Here is a 20,777-nt window from a genome sequence, read left to right as displayed (position 1 = left end):
CGGGGGACGGCGGCGTCCCCTCAGCCTGTCCGGGGAGCGCCCTCTGGCCCTTAAAGGGGCGATGCTCCCGCTGCAGTGGAGGGGCCCCGCTGCGGGAAGGCCGCGGCCCTTTTAAGCGGCGGCCGCCGGCGCGGCGCAGCGCACGGCCATGCTGCGGGGCCGCTGGCTGCTGCCCGGCGCCTCGCTGGCCCTGGGCGCGGGGCTGGGGGCGGCCCTCACCGCCCGCCGCCGGCCCCGGGGCGATGCGGCGGAGGGGCTGCTGGCCCGCCTGCCCGTGGTGCCCGCCGTGGCGGCCGCCGGTCCGCCGGCGCTGCCGGGCTCCAGCGAGCTGACCAAGTACGGGCTGCCCGGGCTGGCGCAGCTGCGGAGCCGCGAGTCCTACGTGCTGTGCTACGACCCGCGGAGCCGCAGCGCCCTGTGGGTCATCGAGCAGCTCAACCGGGAGACCCTCAGCGGCACCTCCGACCGCGCCGCCTGCGACTTCCTGGAGGACGATTCGGTTCACGAGTACCACCGAGCCACCAACGCCGACTACCGCGGCAGCGGCTTCGACCGCGGGCACCTGGCCGCCGCCGCCAACCACAAGTGGAGCCAGAAGGCCATGAGGGACACCTTCTACCTCAGCAACGTCGCCCCGCAGGTAGGACCCGCCGCGGGGGGGCCGGCCCCGGGCCGAGGGGGGAAGGCGGAGCTGCCCCTGTTCAAGGGCAGACGCCGCTCCCCGCTGGAAACCACCTCGGGGCTCTTCCGTGTGTTTATCACGGAATCATAGAATGGTTAGAGCTGGAAAGGACCTTAAAGTTCCACCCCCCTGCCCCGGGCAGGGACACCTCCCACCAGCCCAGGTTGCTCCAAGCCCCGTCCAACCTGGCCTTGAACGCCCCCAGGGATGGGGCAGCCACAGCTTCTCTGTTCCAGTGTCCCACCACTCTCAGAGTGAAAAATTTCTTCCTGATAGCTAATCTAAGTCTACCCTTTTCCAGTTTGAAGCCATTACTCTTCATCCTATCACTATATGCCTTTGTAAAAAAATTGTCCCTATAGTGGTTCAGGCAGAGAGGGTCCAAAGTGGCCAAAGTCCCTCAGGGGTGCTGTATTTCCTGCTAAACAACAGCAATGCTGTAAATGCACCTGCCTGTGTGCTCCTCTGAAGCTGTGAGAGACACCGTTCAGTGCAGCCTGTTGCAGGAGCGAAGATAAACAGGCCAACAGACACCTGCAAAAACCGCAGGCCGAAGCGAGTGGGTTCTGTTCCTGGGTGTGCAAACCAGGACCTCGCTGTAGGCAGCGTCCAGAGCGGAGGTGATAGTGCAGATCTCTTCTGGAAGGTGCCCGGAAGGCTGTGAGACGTGTTACAGAAAAAGCGTGTGTTATTACTCTGAACAGCGAAGAAATTCCCTACTGACTTTGCTGCCTGCATCACCCTGGTTGTGTTTCTAGGTTCCTCATTTAAACCAGAATGCCTGGAATAACCTTGAGAAGTACAGCAGAAGCCTGGCAAGGAACAACAAGAACGTCTATGTCTGCACAGGACCCCTTTACCTGCCCAGGTAAACATGAGGGCCAAGCTGGGACTGTGCTCGAAAGAGGTGTCGTGCTGGGAAAGGAAAGCAGGCTGAGGGCATGCGGCCACCTGGCTGCTCCCAAATGGGAGGGATCTGCTTAAGGCAGGTGAGACCAGCTGTGCGCAGGGGTTCTGTGGAAAGGTACGTTCTTAGGATCAGGATTCGTTTGTGCGTTTCCCATTCAGTTGATTATTTCGTGAGTAAAGGCGGCTTTCTTGAGCTACAGCATAACGAAGTCACTTTTGTTTGTAGTCCTTAACAGTCTAGTGGTAGTAAATTACTAGACTGCAGACCCCTTCCCTGCAGAGTATCGCTGCTAGGTTTTATTTCATGGACTATTTCTCCTCTTAAGACCATGACTTTATTTGCAAAGATGTTCATGTGGTGCCAAAGAGCAGCTGTCTCATGTTGAGATCTCTTCAGCAGCAGGAAATAGCTTGGAAAGGCTGTTAAAGAGAGACAGCGGGGAAGGGATTTGCGGGGGGAGCAGACCCAATACACAGCTCAGCCTCACCATGTCCCGTAGCCCCCGTGTCAGCACCATTTTTACAGCCCTAGCACAGAAGTAGGGCTGCTCCCTGCCATGCTGTGGGGTGGGGGCTCACTCCGGGGTGGTGGTGGAAGGCTGAGGGGATGGATATGGCACCAGATTAGGAGGTAACGTGGGATGTTGCTGTTGGTGCAGGATGGAGGCCGATGGGAAGATGTACGTCAAGTACCAGGTGATTGGGAAGAACAACGTGGCCGTCCCCACCCATTTCTTCAAGGTGCTCATCCTGGAAAAGGAGAGCGGGGAGATCGAGTTGCGCTCTTATGTGATGCCCAACAGCCCTGTGGATGAGAAAATCCCGCTGGAGCGGTTCCTGGTTCCCATCGAGAGCATTGAGCGAGCCTCGGGGCTCCTCTTTGTCCCAAACATCTTGAAGAGAACAAGTAACTTGAAAGCCATCACAGCTGGAAGCAAGCGTTGAACTCTGACGAGACAAATCCAGGTATCCTCTGGATTCAGGGACTGTCAGCAGTCGCCTGCTGAATTGGGCAATTTTAATGTGGGAAATAAGAATCAAACCAATGCTCTTTACCCTTCCCCTCACTTCACATGACAGTGAAACACGCACACGCAAGTCCCAAGGGCAGGCCCTGCAGAAGGCTCCCAGGTACTTAACATTGTAGCAGGTCTCTAGAATTTGCCCTAATCTGCAGTAGAGGTGCTCATGTAATTGCCCCCTTGGAGTTGTGTGTGGCTCATTAAAACACAAAGGGAAGTCACTTAATTGCTGCCTTTTAGCAGGAAAGGACAGGAGCAAGATGGGTGCAGTGGGGAGGAGAGGAGAGGTTCCTGCCTTTGTGTGGCCAAAGGATTGTATGATTGCTTTCTTTCAAAAGATGATTTTAGCAGTAAAGCTTTGAACACCCACAGTATTGGTTGTTTCTTATCTGCTCATACCAAAGCCCTGAATATCTCAGCAGGAGGGGAGAGGACAGAGCCAACTTTTCCAGCTGCTTTCCTGTTTGAGCTCACTGTAGGCAGAGCTTAAGGCATCACAGATGAAGCCAAACTGTAACGAGCTATGCTGATTTGCTTTAGTGATGAGGCTCAACTGAAACTCCAGCTCTTCCTGCTGTTGGGAAGGATGAAGCCTTGGAGTTGAAGGGGGGGCTGGGGGAAGTCAGGAACAGCTTCTTGGCATAAAGATTAAGTTTCAACTTCCTTTGCGTCTGAAGACCACAAGGCACCAAGCATGCCTGATCTCTGGACACAGAGTGCCCATCCTCTACACCAAGACACTTGCATATGGACTTCAAGGCAGCTGAGGTTCCATACTGCTTTATTCCCCACCCAGGGGGGAATTCCTGGGACACAGTCTGCTGTGAGGCTTGTCCCAGCTGCTGAGGCAGCAACCAGCCCTTGGCTGCACCACGCAGGCAGGAGGGCGCAGACTTGCTGGTCCCAGCAGCAGCCAGACACTTGCTCAAGCAGCGATGCCAGCTTTAGTCACGCTGTGTCGTGGCCCCGCCAGGCTCTTGGGAGTGATTTGCCCAGCAGCCTGCGTTTGAACAGCCGCTTGCCTGAGGCAGTCCTCAGCTGATGGCAAGGTCAGTGGCTTTCCTTCCCTCAGCTGTCGCTGGGCGTCTTCACAGCCTCATCAATGTGGGGTCTCAGCGCAGACAGAGAGATCAGCAGCGCCTCCTGGAACAGACCCAGGTGGCAGTCAGAACCGCTGCTCTCTGAGGAGCACCAGGCAACCCAGCCACCCTTTGCTGAGGTGACACCATGGGGAACAACACGTGGGCTGTATGTGTCGCTGCCACAGGCAGAAACACAGCGCTGCTCTGTGCACACAGGCATCGCGCCCCACCACACCATTAGCCACCTGCCCTACCTCTGTCCGGATAGTTCTGCTGCCTTGGCTGGGACAAGTGTTCAGGTAGAAGTCAAACAAGACGCTTGGGTCGGTGACCTCCAGCTTTGGGTCCACATCAAGTCCAGCTTCCAAGCCCTCAAGACCTCCAAACACAACAAGGGCATGCCTAGGGGAGAGCACAGGGACAGGCTGAGGGGGAGATCGGGTCTTACAAACTTTAGACAGGAGAGCTGCTCATGTGCCCTGAGCCTTCAAGTGGATTAAGAATTGGCTTCACATAAACAATTCTCTTAACTTGATCTGCAAGAAGCTGACTAATTTCTTTTGTTCAGGTATCTGGGTCTGTGTTCCAAGCTCCTCTGTGCCACTGAAGAGGGGAGCTGTGTCCCCTGCTGACAATGCCCAATGCAGCTGCCTCCCTAATAAAGCCCCACAGCACTTGGCCAAAGTGACAGTCCCTGCTACCAACTGAATTGGGAGGACCCACTCCAGAGAATCAGGAAAGGAATTGGCCTTGTCCTGGGGTACTTCCCCCAGCGTCTGTCATGCAGAGGAATGTGCCTTGGTGCAAAAGGGAGCAGCAGAGCACAGGAGGGAGCCTGCAGGCCAAGTCTTGCACTTTTATCTAGAATTTCTGCCTGGGAGAACACCAAGACCACAGTGCAGCCCCGCTGCCTGCACCAGGCCTCCCTCGGGGCTCTGAGTGGGACAAAGCAGAGACAACACAAACCTGAAGGAGGGGAGAGTGGCCTGGTCCACGGAGCTGCCCCGCTCTGAGGTCCCAATAGAGAGATCGTAGCCTTCCTTGAATGGGCACTCTGAAAAGACAGCACCTGGGAACAAACACAACGTGGGGTTATTCACGTGGTGCCCTCGCCCGTGCGGTGTGCCTTCTGGACAGGCTGAAACACTCCACAGGTAAGTGTCAGCAGCAGAAGGAATTGCTTTTCGGTGCAGGGGACAAGAATGATTCCTCTTTCCTACATAATTCCCTTGCTGCGGGAGTCTCTGGCACCCATCCGAACTGCAACACCATCTCCTCAAAGCTCAAACAGGTGCCAGGAGCCATTCCTTGACTAATATCTTAGGATTTTCCTAGGAGGACAAATCAATCGGAAAACAGGAAAAAGATTTTGCAGAGCTCGAGCATAAATGTCACTGCTGGCTTTGATGTGAATAAGCGGGAGGTAGTTATGGAAATGGAGATGTACTGGCTGGAGTTGGAGAGCACCAACTCATCTCCTGCTACAACGTGGACATTTGGCACAAGGGTGAGTGGCAGTACAGGGCAGAGTACTGGTGGGTGACTGAGGTGATTCACACCCCTAGCTTTAATCCTTCAGTTTGACTGCTGCATGGCTGCTAGCTGCACGTGTAAGCTGCCTTTGAGACAGAAGAGATTTCTCAGACAGAGAAGTTAATGTACGCTGCAGATGTGCAGCCAGTAGGCCTGAAATTGGTGTGGAAGCCCAGGCAAAGCCATGGCAAAAAGCAGAGAACCCCTGCAAATACTTACTGAGGCAGGAGGCGAGGCGGACGCTGTAACCCCAGTACAAGCCTGAGACTGTCCGAGGGTGGTGTGAGGACACCACAATGCCCTTCCGCACTTTAGCTTCTGAAAGGGAAGCAAAGAGATTAATAACCCCTGGGATCTCCCAGGAAGAGCTGGATTTGACCAGCCACATACAGCAGTTTCTCCTGGGTCAGGGCACCGACTTGGTCTACAACCAAGAACCTCCCTTTTGAACGCATTCTGGAAAGCACGCAAGTATGTTTGGGCTGTTTATTGTTGGTCAAAGAGCTGGTAGTTCTTTCCAGTTAACTAGGGAGGTATGGTAAGGCTGTTATTAAAATTGTGTGCGGAGTGAAGGGTTGGGTATGAGACGTTGGGTACTTTCAAACCTTAGCAATCTGAAGGCCTGTTATATGGAAGGACCAGCTCCTGCAGGACTGGTTTACTGATGCTAACAGAGCAGTGCATTACCTGGCTTCTGGGGTTCCTCCAGGCGCACAGTGACTCGCAGACCAGCGTTCAGCTGTTTGTCAATCTGCACCTCCTGCAGTGAAAGTCACCATCAGCATCAGACGTTCTGGAAGTACTGGGGAAGGAGGGGAACCCTCTGAGGAAGCGGGGGTCTGTCCTGGCCTGGAGCTGGAATGAGGAGCTCTGTGCTCCCGTGTGGTGCGTACAGTGCAGAGCAGGCTCAGGGTGGCTCAGGTCAGCAGTCTGAGACTTATTTTGCTGCCCAAAGGTTCGACTCCCGCAGCAAAGCAGTGATGTGCTGCAATGGGCAGGCCCACTAGGACTCAGGAAGCTACAACCATTAACGAGCCAAAAGGGACAAGGTATCAACAGCAGTAAACCCCATGCCAGCCCGTTACGGCCTTCAGAAACCCTGCAGTACCCACCCTGCCTGCTTCAAATCCACCAGAAGAAACCGTTTTGGGATCTGTGGATAACAGACATACCTTCCTCATCCCGCAGTTAACAAAAGAGCCTCTGCCTGGCTTAGTTGGCCGGTCCAACACTACACCTTCTCGGTACTCTGAATCCTCATCCACCCGCATGTGGTGAGGGCTGTCCAGGGGGTTGAGGAGCCCTAGAAGAGCATAGAGGAAAGCAACCGCTAAGGAGAGGACACAAACTGTGGGAATACGGGTGTAAGTACAACTGCTCTGCTGCCCTCCCTATCTGGTCCAGTACACCATAGCACAGCACCTCACCTGCACTCTGAAGTGGAGAAAAGTTACTCCATTCCATGCACATTCCATGCAAAACACGAGCCAGAGCTCAGGAAGGGCGGGGGGGGCGCGGGGAGCCAACAGCTTGGGACAGAGACAACTGAATTATTACCTGCAAACTGCAGATCCTCATGTTTCGGAAAAAAGGATTTCCTCAAGTACCTGTTATTAGAGAAGGTTGAAATGTGAAAACAGTTGTTCCTATAGAATCCAAGTCTCAATTCTATCCCCATATTGAATCAAAGGCGCTCCTCCAAGTCCCTGATCTACCTCTAATGTGGCATGCCGGTTGTATCCTGCATTCACTGTGGTTCTTTCAGTTAAACTGCTGAACCAGACATGAAACATAATCTACATAATCGTGCAACATAAACAGAGTTTGGCTCCTGTTCCTGTAGCCTCTGGCATGCGATACCCATGGTGGTCAGTTCTGATGCATGGTCTGACCACGATGGACTTACTGAGGGCACTCCAAGTACTGCAGGATCCGAGCCAGCTGCACGCAAGCCTTGCCTTTCCTCCCAATTCCTTCGAAGTCCCCCTCCACAGTCCTGAAAGAGAAAGAAATCAGTTTGTGAACTCAGCGTGAGACTGCACACCCCCAAACGGCCAAGTCTCCAGCAGACCAAGCCTTGCTCCTTTATCTGAAAACAGCAGCAGCCCTCTGCTTACACCACCAAGCAATAAATGGGCCACATTATAGAAGGGCTACTCCAGACATAGAGACTGTTAACAAATCATACTTGGAACTCTCTCTGTAAGGCAAGTATCTTTTTTTAGTTTTGTTTTTGATCTTTGTGTATTGACACAACCAATGCTACAGCATTGCACGGCCTGGACAATTAACACAGATGCAGGCCCAGGCTGAAAAGCTGAAGGATGGGAATTCCTCTTCTGTAAAGATATAGGGATGCCCTGTCCCTCCACGGCAAGATTTAAGAGTACAGGAGAACCTGACCTCCTGCTGCTTTGTCACCCCCATGCTGGGATAAATGATCCTAGTTACCAGGGCAGTTAAGTCAACATCTTTGCCCAGTGGTATAGGGGTCCCTGTAATCCTGGCATTTGAGCGAGGTTCTAATATTTGCTCAATGTACGCAGTTCTTTGCTAGTCTTAGCATAATAAAAGACGGAAGAAACAGAAACTAGAGAGGAAACACTTTCTGCAGAGCAAGATGTCTCCTCCTTACTTTACATCTTCTCCATGCTCGTCAAACACTATGATCTCATCCACGCAGAAGATGGCACAGGCCCGAGCAATCTGTCCGGCGAGGTATGTCCGCAGCTCCAGTGACTGAGCGTTGTTCAAGATGGAGCCTGGCAGGGCCACACTCAGCGTGTAGTGACGCCCTGGGGAAGGGAGTGCGATCAGAAGAGCACGATCAGAAGAGGGCCACAGTGACAGCTGCACGTACAGCGGTTTATTTACTACGTCAACTGCAGCTGTGGTGGGGGAAAAAAGCAACCTGTATTTCTTAGATTTTTAACCACAGGTTTTGTCTTAAATAAAGGTCTCATGGAGTGCTCGCTGCATTGTTTTCACACCTGTTATTCATGTGGATTGATCTATAGCAGATCGATGAAGCTGAGTGTCACCTTTCCTATCGATACATAAAACTGCCTGACTGTTAATGACCAAGTTGTTCCGGCTCTTTCAGCCCAGGCCTCCCCATCCAGCCACAGCGGCATCACCTTTGTCTTCCTTCTGCTCCTCCTGCTTCTCAGCTTGTTTTTCTGCCAGCTCCCGCATCCGCTGTTTTTCCAGTTTCTTCAGTAGCTTCATTTCCTTCCATTTTTTCTTCTCCGCTTTTCCTGGAACGCACAACAGCATCTGGCTTGAAACAACGAGCCGTGACGGCTCAGAGCAGCGCGGGGGGGCAGTACCAGGGCCCGGAGCCCGCGGTGCGGAGCACGGAGCGCTCGGGGACGGCTCCTCCCGGTCCGAGGGCCCCGCCGGGCGCCCCCGCGGCTGCGGCCCGGTCCGCCTGCCCGCCCCCAGCCCCCGCGGCGGGCCCGGCCTTACTCTCCTGCTTCCAGCGCCGCCAGTCTACCTTCCTCTCCTCAACCTGCGGGAGACAGCGACCGTTACCGCCGGGATTCCTTCAGGGGCCGCCCCCGGTAACGGCCGAGCGACAACCCCCCCCCCCACACACACACCTGCACCCCCTTGAGCCGCTTGGCCGCGCCGCCGTCCGCCATCTTCCGCGTGCGCTCCCCGGCCCGCCCCTCCGCGGTGGGGATTGGCGGAGGCCGGCGTCACGTGAGCCAATGGCCAGGCAGGGGGGCGGGGGCTAGTGTTTAAGTCACCGGGGCGGGATGTCAAGCTAAGCAGGGGTTGCTTCGTTCTACAGGTGAATGGGTGACCTAGGGGGAGCCGTGTGGGAGCCGTGTGGGAGCCGTGTGGGAGCCGTGTGGGAGCCGTGTGGGAGCCGTGTGGGAGCCGTGTGGGAGCCGTGTGGGAGCCGTGTGGGAGCCCTGGCGCAGCTCGGCCTCTCCACAAGTGCTGGGTGAATGGTGGAGGATGGGGAGATGCATCCTGCCCCTTGTAGGGTGTGTCGTGGCTTAGAGCAAGAGCCCACACACGTGGAGATGTTGCAAGTAATCTTTATTCCTATAATCTAATCTCACAGTCGTTTATCTGTTTCGGTGATCGCAGCTCTCCCAGCACTTGGCACGTATGTGGGTGCAAAATGGCCTTCAGCAGCACCCTCGCCCACCGAGGCTGTGCAGGCAGGTGAGATGGGACGCATCTCGCCTCACGGGCGAAGGCAGGAGGTGGGTGTCTGCCTCCCCCCTCGCTCCGGGGGTCGGCGCAGCTCTGGCTCCGCAGGGATCGGTACCACCCACTGTAGCCCCACACAGAAAACCTGCAGAGCCGCTACCCACCGGCCTGGGTGGGGTGAGCAGCCACCGCTGCGGGACTGTGCAGGTGCTGCATGCGTGAGGGCAGCTCTCCAGGAGAGCTACATCAGCCCTGTAATCATTAGAGAGACATTTATTCTTCAATAATTGCAGTAATTCATCTTTAATAATTTAACCGTCACAAATACTTATCGCACAGTCTGTTGTGCGTAACCCCTGTGTGATTGATGATGCTGGTTTACATTCTTATCCAGGTGGAAATCGAAAATGGTGCAAGAATTACCTTTCAAAACGCTGCTTGTGTTACCCCACCACCCACCAGCGCAGCAGGTGGGAGGCTGCGGGGGCCACCAACGGCAGGAGCAGCCTGAGGCTGCCATGCCCTTCCTCCCCATCCACTGCGAGCGCTTGTCAAGGGCCTTAAGGTTTTGCTTTGCAGCGTGGGCGATGCTGCCAGGCCCTGACAAAGTGCCAGGGCTGATCTGGGGGAAGGTTCGGCAATAACTGGGCTATTTATCAAAGCCCATTTCCTTGGCGGAGCCAGTAACCAATTCTGCGGTTGCTTTCCCCAGAGATGCACAGGAAAAAAAAACCCAACAGAAAAACTGTTAATTATGGGAAACAGCATTTCACTGCGTTTAAAAATTTCAGGACTATAGGAATCAACCTACTGACGGGTGGTGATGCTGCGCAGTCCCGTGAGAACATGAGTGCTGGTGGAAACACTATCCTATGCATTGCGGTACACAAGTGGGTATGTGGAGCAAGCGAAGCCACACTAAAACCCCATCATGGCCTTAAAGGTAAGTCCTGAAACACCTTTTCAGAATTTGGTGGTGGAAAAGACCCCAGGAGCCATCCTTACCTTGTGTCTTGCTGGATGCACCTCAGAACTGATTATCAAAGTCTTTAAACATAATAAGAAGAAACACTGAATACTGTCAGTGCATGGGAAGACTCCCTTTTTGCAGTGAGCAGTGCAACGACTTCACAGTGACAGACGGTGTCTCCCAGACCCTGGGCCTGGCAAACCTCTTACCCATTTATCCGACAGAAAATGTGGTTGAAAGCACAAAAATAAGGACTTATCAAAGTTTGTAGCCAAACAAAGGAAGAGGAGGAAGAGCAGTCGTGGCAGGTGAGGACCAAGAAGAGTGGTTTTGTCTCCAGTGTGCTCAGGGACTGGTTTTCTCCTGTTTCCATTTTTGCAAAATGTCATTTGCTGCCTTCAGTGTAGCTTCCTCCTAAACAAATATTGCAGGTTCAGTCAGTGGCTTCCAGCCAAATCCCCTTTCCCTTCACTGCAGTCATCGTTTATATAAAATCCTGATCTCATTCTGGAACATGGCGAACGCCCTGTGTTCAGGCAGGCATAGCCACTGGGCGGTTCAGCACGTACCCAGAGGACTCCCTGCCTTGACCAAGAATGTGCGATGCTGATGGGACAAAGCTGGGAATGGCACCAGCACACCTCCTGCCCCCAGCTCGGCTTGCATGTCTGGAGGAAGGGGTTGAATCATCTGTGATGCCATGCTCAGGCTCTAATGCCCGAGGCGCTCTGCATTTCTTCTTAGCATTTGTCTCATTAGACCATCCCTGATTACTGCCCTCAACATCCCCGTCCTTCGTGCTGCCACACATCTCACCTTTGCGAAGCAGAACCGGATGAAATGGTTGTAGTTGTTCTTGTGGGCCCCAGAGTAGAAAGCGGAGAGCGGGATGGCAGCAAGTCCCTAGGAAGGGGAAACAGGTGGAGCTGAGGTTACTCTTTCGGGGCTGGCATGAAGCCATCCACTTATTGCTCACGAGTCTCACGGATGGGCTTGTAGATGCCCTTGGTGCCCTGTCTGCTCACTCTGCTTGAGCTCAGGCTACCAGGGTTGGGGCCAACTGCTGACAGACACCCCGGGCGCTCCCCAGAGGAGCTGCCAGACCCGGTGGTGGTGGTGTGCTGCCAGCTCCCGTGAGCGCAGCCAGCAGGGAGGACACAAACCCACTCAGGGCAGACGCAGCAGAAAGAGCCAGGTGCGTTTACCTTATTCTTGACCATCCACTTTGCAAATCTGGAGTCGTACGGCTCATCAGAGTCGGGGACATCAGGGACGTCGGATTCTGCAGGAGAAGCACAGCAGCGCGGAGGTGGGGGCCGCTGCCGGGTGCCTCAGCCAAGCCCCAAACCCACGGGGTTCTCTGGGAGCTTGGATGGGGAACACACTATTGTCCGTCCCTGCTTTGGTGGTGGTTTATGCAGGTTCCTGTCCCTGCTTAGTGGTACCACTCTGAGCTGGTCTCCCACACTCAGCCCTGCCTGCGCAAAACCGCAGCTGCGTGACTCACTGAACTTGGAGATGTCTGCCACCAAGAAGTAGGTGCCCTCGGGGATGATGGGTTTCATCCCCACAGCATCCAGGCTCTGGACCAGCCAGTCTCGCTTCTGCTGCAGCTCCTTGGGCAGTTGGACAAAGTAGCTGTCTGGTTTCCCATAGAGCTCGAGCTCCCTCTGGAAACCCTGAGCCACGGCTTCCTGCAAGGAGAGAGGTGCCCGGTGGGGAGATGGTAAAGGCTTGCTTAAGAACCAGAGTGTTTGCTCTGATGCAGTTCACAGGTGAGTAGGGAGCAGGGGTGATTTCTCGCTGCACCAAGCTGAGCTCTCTGCCTCCAGCCCCTCCAAATGGCCAAATAGATTTGTCTGTGCAAAATAAGGAGCACAGCTCAGGCAGGCTGGACTCTCCCTTCCTCCCAGGCACGGGGTGACCGCAGGGAGAGGGGAAGGAGCCTCTCCAGGGCACTATGCCTCACCCTGTCTGTGCCTTTCAGGGCAGCTGTGGGCAGAAGGACCTTCTCTCGCCCCTGCTTCAGGGGTTTGTTTGGGAATTGTGGGGACAGTTGCAGGGAGCTGCCTTACCTGGGCAATGGTGGCACAGTGGTACACTGAGTTTTGGTGCACGGTACGGAGGTGCTGCAGCAGCCGGTTGGGTCCCACGGTCCAGCCCACCTGTGTTCAGGAGAGGAAGAGGAAGGTGGTAAATTTCTGTGTGCCTGCTTGGGCTCCCCTTTGTTTGTCTGTGCTGGCTTCATTGTATTTCCAGACAGAGATATTGTAAAGCAGCTTTGGCACTTTCAGACCCTGAGGTTCAAAGCTGAGTGTGCGGCAGCAGTGTCCCCAGCGCCATGGGACCCGTGCCCTGGAGCAAAGGGACAGGGACAGGGAGAACATGAGATGCCACACAGGAGAATTCACCTTCCATCCAGTGGCACTGAAAGTTTTTCCAGCACTCCCAATGATCACCGTGCGGTCCCACATGCCTCGCAAGCTGGCTGGCAACGAAACAAGAGAGAAACGCTGATGGCAGAGCTCAGTGTGCTTGCTCCTGGGCTGCATTAATAACATGGTGGGAGCTCTTTGCCCAACATAACCCATGGTGGCCTCTTGTATTCACAGCACATCTTTCACCTGGATGAGCCTCAAGGCACATCCCAACCAGGCAGCCAGGTTTCTCAAGAACATCTCTTTGTAATTAAGCGTTTTCATACGAATGTATCCAGCCCGGAGGGTCCCAGAGGTGCCAAGCACCATCACCTTGCAACAAGGTGATTGCATGTTACTGCAACAGAAAGAGCAGACCTCTAAAATCATGTTGAAATGGATGTCCTAAAACTAGAGACACCAGAAAACTCTGGTTTTATAAAGCATGGGGAAAAAATACAGTTCCTCTGGAGCCAAGGGCTCTTTGCTCTGGATCTCACACTGTGAAGCCAACTCTCTGTTTCCTCTGACTGGCTCTGGAAGTCAGGGCTCCAGTTTAAGACCTGATTTGGAGGCTGAGGCTGAAGTGCAGCAAAATACCTCTAATGGGGATACGTGCCTGGTAGAGCTGCACGTGCGAGCAGCCCATGTAATTTCCAGGGGACCCCAGTTAAAACACCATTTCCTTCCCTGAAGATGCTGTACCCAGAGAAGACACCCAAGCTCAGCCAAGCCATTCTCTGTACCGATGCGGATGTGCTCCTTCCCATCGTAGACCAGCCACTCGTACACTTCATCGCTGAGGCACAGGACGTCATGCTTCACACACAGGTCTGCAATGAGCTCCAGCTCCTCTCGGCTGAATACCTGCAGCAGGCAGGGAATGGAGCAGAGATGCTGCACCAGCATTTCTGACCCCCTGCCTGTCCCTGTCTCTCTGCAAAGGCTCCACGTCCTGCCATCAACACCTCCCAAGCCAGGGTGGGCAGGAGCTGCCTGCAATGGTCTAGCAGGGCAAAGCCACTGCTGGCACCAAAGACCAGGCTTAAAAACGCCAGATGAGTGAGCGCAGCATGTGGTGCTGCCACAACACCCATTTCCCTTGTGTGCAAGGAAGATGGAGTCACTGCTACGCTGCAAATGTGGCTGGGTGAGCGGTAGCACCCCAGCTGCTTTCAGGGCCAGCCAAAGCAAGGCCAGAAGTGTTACCTTGCCCAGAGGGTTGTTGGGTGAGTTCAGGACGATGGCTTTTGTCCGTTCACTGAATTTAGAAGCCAGTTCAGCTGGGTCCAGCTGCCAGTCTGCACTAGACATCAATTTGCCATCTTTTGGAGCTTTCTAGAGAGAACAGAGGGGAATCTCAGCTTGCTCTGCTACCTCTGCACTTCGCTTATCACTCACCTCTTGGCTATGACTCTCCCCTCCTCAATGGCTTTGCTCCCACCCACTCACCGGTCTCAGCGGGACAAACACGGGCATCCCACCAGCCATTTTCACCATCGGCTCATAGCAGTCAAAGAAGGGCTCAATGATTATCACCTGGAAGAAAGGGACATGTCAGCACACTCCTGGCCCAGCTCAGACCTTCCCTGATGGGTGCAGAGAGCAATGGGAAGGACAGGAAATTTTAATCCTTGGATTACTGTCATGGAGAACATGCGCTGCCAGTGAGCAGTGTCAGGGAAAAACATCACTCAGGGCACAAAGGTTATTTTGCCTTATGCAGAAATAAGTCAGTACCTTGTAGCAGAGAATTTTTTTCCTTTGGGAGCTCAAATACTGGAGAATGGGGATAAAAACTTTTCTGCTTTACAAAAGGACTATGAAAACCTGCTCCTGGCAGACCCACAGCCAAGAAGGGCTCTGCCGGAGGAAGGCTGCCTGTGCAACAAGTCCAAATCTTGGCTTACCTCATCGCCTTCATCAACGAGAGCCTGGAAGCAGCAGAAGAGAGCCTGGTATGCGCCCACAGTCACCATCACATTGGTCATAGGATCCAAGTCTCGTCCAAGCAGCTTCCCAAAAAACTGGGCTAGGATCTTCACCAGAGGTGGGTGGCCCTGTGGGGTGAGAGGAGAGGTGGGTGGGTTGCAGAAGCCTCCAAAAGCACAGATGAGCCCTCGGAAGGGGCCTGGGCAGCCAAGTGCCCTGTGACTGAGCGTGTGGGGCATCTTCCAGCCCAGCTGCTTCAAATGCCCTGGTAAAGCAGGGTGTTACAGCCCTGAGCATGGGGGGCCTGCATTGAGCCTGGACGTGTATTTTTCCCTGTTTATTGCTGCCTGGTGGGCCCTGAAGCGGCCAAGGCTAACAGGGAATGAGGGGAGTATTGCTGAGGAGCAGGGCGTCTGTCCACGCACAAAGGCACGGGTGTACTGGTGCAGCATGTGGTTCTCCCCGCTGAGGGCTCTCACGAATGACTCCTTCAGAAAGTCTGGTGGGGGGAAGTCAGGAAAGCCCTGGCCCAGGTTCACCTTGGAGTAGGTGGCAGCCAGTTTTACAAATTCCACCCTGGAGAGAAGAAAGGGAGAGAAAGAGAAGCATTTACAGAGGGTCTGGGCAGCGTGCTGGCACTGTCTCTGCTTGCCAGCATCCCTTTGGAAGTGAGTGAGGTTGGTGTCCCTCCCGCAGAGCCATCCTGCTGCTCGCAGGTGGACAGGACCAAGCATGGGTCATTTCAGACCTGTTTCAATCAAACCAAGGATGAGGCACTGGCGAGTGATTTTAATTTGTTTTTGAAAGAAACAGCCATTGTGCTGTCTGGTTGTGTGGTCACAGGTGAAGCCACACATCACTTCTGATCAGACCAAACCAGGCAGGAGAGGACTCGCAGGTTTTCAAGCTCAAGTTCAAGCTCAAACCAGGGAACGGTATTTGCAGCATCCCTTCACCTGTCTCTCTGCTTGCAATGCCCTAGGTTGGGCTCGAAGCAGACACAGGGCTGAAGCCGGTGTGCTGTGAATGGCTCAGATTTGGGTGCCGCTGGGATCATTCAGGTGGATCTGATGGAGTGCAATGCACTACAAGGTGCTGCCACCTGCCTTCCCGCAGGATGGTGCAGGACACCTGGTAGGGCACAAAGTGTGAGCAGCAGGCACAGAGCTGAGCCAGGGTTAAGTCTCCTGGGACAAACCTGCCTTGATGTGCTTCTTGAACAAATGCAAAGCAGCTGAGGGAGACTGCTGTGTGGCTGCAATGGTTTCTATCTGGCGTTAGTCTGCTTAAAACCACATCTACCACCAGGGTAAACAAGATATTTTCTTAACTCACCAGATATTCTTATCTGTTCCCTCCAGCCTCCGAGCTTGCACTGGCCTTGACATCTTTGCCTGCAAAGAGAGAGAAACAAAGTGAGTTTGAAGATTTCACTAATGGCAATGGGGCCACATGTGATGGGGACGTGGCCTCCCCAGGTATGTGTTTCCCAATAGAAGGTGTGCCCTTCTGTATTGCTTCACGGGTTGTTGCTGACCAACCTTAGAGCAGTAATGCTGATGCAGTGGCTTCTGGAAGAGGTTTCACACACTTTTTGTGAAAGATCAAACAGATGAGAGATGGCACAGGAGGATGTTTCATTTACAAGTTTCAACAAGAACTGAGAAAACAGATGAACAAAAGAAGTGTGCATACACTCACTGGGGAGTTGGCAATGCCTTAAACCTCATTTTCTGTTGGAATAAATCATGGGGTCAAATGAGCTCAGCCAAGCTGTAACAGCCAGGCCAATGATCCCAGATCTCAGGCTTCTGCCTTCATAGCCTCTCTTGTCCTCCATCAGAAGAACCTCCTTGCTGTCTACAGGCCAGAATATATCCCCTTTTCCTAGAAGAACAAACTTTTTCATTCCACGCTGCTCTAAGGAGTAGCAGAAGCACTATTTGCTCCTTTCTCCTACTGGAGCCCTTGGTGAAGGGAGTTGCTCTAGATCCTAAACAAAATGCTGTTTTTTACACCTAAAGTTCACGGCAAAACCAGGCAGCAGCTGGGTACAGGCAAGGGGGGGGCCGTAGCACAGAGGTCAGTCTGATGTACAGAGACACCAAGGTACCACTTGCCTGACTGATATCTAATTTCCACGTGCATCATGGCTGGGGGGGTAGGAAGAAGGACAGTAGGAAACATTCAGAGCAAAATCCTCCTTCCAGTTGGATAAGCACAGGGAGAAAGTCAGTTGTGCTTGACGGGAAACTTAGCATTGAGGATGATGAAAAGCAGCAGAGACAGAATTTAATAACTCGACAGCACAGGGAAAAGGTAACCAGTCAGTGAAGGGACTGGAAACTGGAGACAAATGATGCCCAGTGCACCAAGAAAAGCCAGTGTGGGGATGTGAGGAGGTTGTTTCAGAAGGAATGAGAGAAGCAAATCATAATCCCCATGGCAAATGAAATACTTTTGAAGAGGGATGAAGAGGGCACGTGAAAGCAGCTGAGATATGAGATGCAGAGCTGCGATGCAAGGAGACAGGGTCTGTGCTCTGCCAGGCTGGGATGGTGCGGGGGGGATACCAGATCAGCCCCCCCTCCCCAGGCTCAGCTGCAGCAGTAACCCCCTACTCACCTCCTCACCTCTGCTGTTCCCTGAGGGCTGCACCACAAGTTGAAAAGTGCCCCAATGATATTTTGCATTGAGGTCTCCGGATTTTTATACAGCTTCAGCCCTCACTCAGGATCTTTGCGAATCACTTGCTGAGGAGCCCAGTGTTTCAGAGGGCACCCGGTGGACTCTGTGCTCCCCCGTGGTACCGGGCAGGTAGCCAAGGGCGAGCAGAAGTTGCTGTTCCCTGGGTGTAGGGGAGCCCCACTCCTCTCCTTCAGCCTCCTGCTTTGCTCTTTCTGCACAAGCTCGTGAATATTATGGTCAGCAAGACCTGGTGCCTGAGCTGATTTTGGTGGGAGTAGAAGGGTTCATGGCTTGGGAAGTAAAAGATAGCTGGAGGTGAAGTATTAACAGCTCCAGTGCTGCTCTCTTGTGATGGGGCTGCTGCTGGCCACAGTTCAGGGAATTTAAGAGCAAATGTGATGGGGGTCAGTGGGAATGAGGTGATTTAAGCCTAGATATTCTGGGTTCTGAGGAAAGGCCTTGTCTGCTCCAGCCCTTTCAGGAAGGGAAATGACAAATATTTTCTTTTTTTGATGTCCCCCCCGCATCCTATCCCCAGCCTGCATGATGCTGCTATGGGCGGCTGCCCACCAGGCTGGAGAGCAACACAGAGCCACGCAGCCCCCAAATCTGATTCAGCCTGTTCTGCTCCCCAAATGGAATGATGTGTTTCTCCAGTTGCAATTTGCCTGTCAGCCAGACAGTGTAGTTGACTGCAAATGTAGAAGACAGCGGCCACAGCCTTCCACCACTGACTCCCTGACACATGTGATTTCCTTGCTCTGCGTGTTTGTATCTCCAAGAGGGATGCTGATATTTCCCAAGTACTTTGCAACCCAAAAGGCTCTAGCAGAAGAGACCATCAGACAAGGCAACCCCACATACAATGAGCTTTCTTCCTGTATGAAAGGTATAATCTCACTTACGAGAAGTTCACTTTAAACAGGCTACCTGGAAATAAGTGGGTACAGAGGAGATTGGACCAGTGTGGCTTTTCCTGACGTGCCCTATCTGCCATCGCTGCCAAGGCTGGGTCCTGGGCAGTGAGCTCCCCTGGGCTCCGCACCGCTGCAGCCTGAGCCAGGGACCAGGCTGCCGGCCAGAAACAGTCATGCTGGGCATTCAATACCTCACTGGAGTACGAGCTATATCCAGCGCTGCTCTTCCTCTCCAGCAAGAACTGACGCAGAGACGGTCCGGCTCTCCTGAGCATGCCACGGCTCCTGCTGTCTCACTCCTGTGGGCACGGACCTGCATTTCCCCCAGACACAAAGCAGAGGGGTGAGTTAATCACTCCATGGCTGCAGGGGCAAAGCAAACGCTCCGTGTACCTGGGGACGCAGCGCAGGTCCAGACCCGAAGCTGTGGTTATTCTGCCACAGAAAGGAAAAGAGGGAGCGAGCCACTTTGTGTGTTGTCACTGCAATGTCAAACAGTGCCAGGATTGTACTTTGTGCCCATGACACACACAAAGTCAGGATCACAAGGGCAACCATGGCTTCTGCCTCCTCTATCCCCAATTTCAGGCTCCCCCTGCCTTCCTCTGCACTGGGGGGAGCAGTGCAGACACCAGCAAGAGGACATTCTCTGGGAATTCGGTATCAACATCAGCTTCCCATGCAGTTTCATTGATCCTGGGTATCTCTTGCCTCTGCCCTTCCTCCCCTGCAGCACCTTCGCCTTCCTCGCCGATGGGGCTGTGCCTTGGCAGGGCTGTTTGGCCACCCCGCCTCTTGGGGCTGGCCAGTGAAACTAGGGGCCTTACTGATGTTCATGGGGCAAACCTACTCCACACAAACCCACCCCTTCCTCTTCCTTCATGTTCTTAAGGTTACAAAAAAAAATCAAAGCAAGAGTGCTGCTATTTTTGAGAATTTCTGTCCTCTCAGATGCTGTAGCTCCAAGCTCTTTTTATTTTGATTAATAGAATAAAGTCGCAAGTTTTATTCTGATTAACAAGATGTCAGCTTCCATCTCCAAAGTGACTTTGGTGTTTACTTTTCCTTCAAGGCCCCAAACAAATTAATTTCTGTGCCTGATTTAGCCTGCTCCTTCATCTTGGATCCCCTTAACTATTCTACAGCACTGATTAAACATATGGTATTTAAGCTAAAATAAATTAATGTTTTGTCAGGTACTTGAGATAAAAGCTGTGAGTCTGGAGGATGCACTCACCTTTATTTTGACCAGCCATGGACTAATTTACCCAGCTGCCGAAAAATAAATTAAAACAGGTTTGAAGCTGGCCAGCCCACAGGTGAGTTCTCGGTACTGCTCGGTGCACTTCCCATCCTTACATGCAGGATGTGAGTCCCCACTGTTTGCATTTTGTGTTATTTCTGACACAAGTGCAAAGCGGCTGCCAGGTGAGACCAGTGGGATTTTACATCACTTGCCCAGGTGGGAAAAACCAGCACAATTTATGGAAAAACAGGAAACCACAGCATAATATTGCTCAGGACTGCAAAATACCCACTTTGTCCCTGACACACAGGACAGCTGTGTGTCAGGAACAGGCGCTGAGATGTGGGGGACAGTGCTTTGGGATGCGAAGCAAATGAGCGCCGGAAGGAGGGGGAGTAACGCTGCAGGTGACAAAACGAAAGTGTGGCAGTAAAAAGGGCTTCACTGGATTACAGAAAACTACAGAGCTGGTGGAAGAGCTGCGCACAAGGTGCCTGCAAAGAGCTAAAGGCAATATTGGGGTCGGGGTGCTGCTCCCAGTGGGCGCAGCCGACCAGGGCTAGAGAGAGGGCTCTGCCTCACCTCCCAGCCCTGGACAACGTTTTGGAGCGGGGGCAGCCACCAGAGAGTCAAGAAGCCTGCGGAGGGCTCGATCTCACATTTTTGGGTGCTGCAGGCTGTGCTGTAGGCATGGTCCCAGCTGGGAGCTGGGGCACCTCTCGCTCTGGCGGGGTGCATGGTTTTGAACACACTGAGGATTTTGGAGGTGACAGCTGAAAGGTCACCACGGGGACCGGTCACTCACCACCTCCAGCCTGCAGGCACCAGCCTTTCTCCTCCGTCCCGGTGCTCCCCAAGCACCTCCACGGTGCTGGCTAGCCTGTCTGCTCGCAGGTCCCCCAAAGGGCTTTGGGGACAAGGGTGTTCCTGATCCCGTCACACTGTGGGGGTCCAACACGACAGTGGGAGCACGGGCGAATGCAGCAGTAACAGCGAGCAAGCACACACACATAGGCGCAAGGCAGCTGCTGGAAGGGATGATGGGGGGTAAAACCAACTTACATCAAGCTGGGCCACACTGCCTTACGCTGCGAAAGTCTGGCACAACCGCCCAGGCTGCGTTTGCAAACATGCCGCCCTCTCCCTGCCTCTGAAATGCTTCATCTGCAGCTGGGACTTCCTGGGAGGAGTCGGAGAGGCTGCAGGGAGGCA

General features: G+C 53.7%; 3 protein-coding genes across 6 annotated transcripts; 1 reads left to right on the top strand and 2 right to left on the bottom strand.

Moving 5' to 3' along the window:
* The first annotated feature begins 2 nt into the window (after window positions 1–2).
* On the top strand, window positions 3–2,984 carry ENDOG (endonuclease G). The gene is made up of 3 exons (XM_054220317.1): window positions 3–640; window positions 1,441–1,550; window positions 2,251–2,984. The coding sequence occupies exons 1-3, from the start codon at window positions 149–151 to the stop codon at window positions 2,534–2,536; spliced, it is 888 nt and encodes a 295-aa protein (XP_054076292.1). The 5' UTR covers window positions 3–148; the 3' UTR covers window positions 2,537–2,984.
* Window positions 2,985–3,377: 393 nt separating this feature from the next.
* SPOUT1 (SPOUT domain containing methyltransferase 1) lies at window positions 3,378–8,895 on the bottom strand. The gene is made up of 12 exons (XM_054220315.1): window positions 8,831–8,895; window positions 8,697–8,739; window positions 8,366–8,485; window positions 7,864–8,023; window positions 7,135–7,224; window positions 6,786–6,835; window positions 6,401–6,531; window positions 5,916–5,988; window positions 5,448–5,546; window positions 4,662–4,764; window positions 3,950–4,097; window positions 3,378–3,756 (listed from the first exon to the last, which is right to left on the bottom strand). The coding sequence occupies exons 1-12, from the start codon at window positions 8,870–8,872 to the stop codon at window positions 3,682–3,684; spliced, it is 1,134 nt and encodes a 377-aa protein (XP_054076290.1). The 5' UTR covers window positions 8,873–8,895; the 3' UTR covers window positions 3,378–3,681.
* Window positions 8,896–9,256: 361 nt separating this feature from the next.
* KYAT1 (kynurenine aminotransferase 1) lies at window positions 9,257–20,777 on the bottom strand. 4 transcript variants are annotated; one of them, XM_054220309.1, is made up of 15 exons: window positions 20,628–20,747; window positions 20,371–20,506; window positions 18,511–18,632; window positions 16,050–16,108; window positions 15,140–15,290; window positions 14,693–14,842; window positions 14,235–14,321; window positions 13,992–14,120; window positions 13,529–13,649; window positions 12,777–12,853; window positions 12,441–12,530; window positions 11,873–12,059; window positions 11,571–11,647; window positions 11,182–11,268; window positions 9,258–10,779 (listed from the first exon to the last, which is right to left on the bottom strand). In XM_054220309.1, exons 3-15 carry the CDS (start codon window positions 18,592–18,594, stop codon window positions 10,711–10,713), a joined length of 1,368 nt encoding a protein of 455 aa, XP_054076284.1. In that variant the 5' UTR covers window positions 18,595–18,632; window positions 20,371–20,506; window positions 20,628–20,747; the 3' UTR covers window positions 9,258–10,710. The 4 variants fall into 4 exon arrangements, with proteins under 4 accessions (XP_054076286.1, XP_054076284.1, XP_054076283.1 ...); XM_054220308.1 differs by lacking the exon at window positions 20,371–20,506 and having other exon boundaries at window positions 20,628–20,777; XM_054220310.1 differs by lacking the exons at window positions 20,371–20,506; window positions 20,628–20,747 and adding an exon at window positions 16,256–16,374.

The sequence above is a fragment of the Rissa tridactyla genome, chromosome 14 (genome assembly GCF_028500815.1).
Source record: "Rissa tridactyla isolate bRisTri1 chromosome 14, bRisTri1.patW.cur.20221130, whole genome shotgun sequence".
Lineage (NCBI taxonomy): Eukaryota > Metazoa > Chordata > Aves > Charadriiformes > Laridae > Rissa > Rissa tridactyla.
The sequence above is the reverse complement of the archived record's forward strand: the minus strand, read 5'-3'. Positions and strand labels throughout refer to the sequence as shown.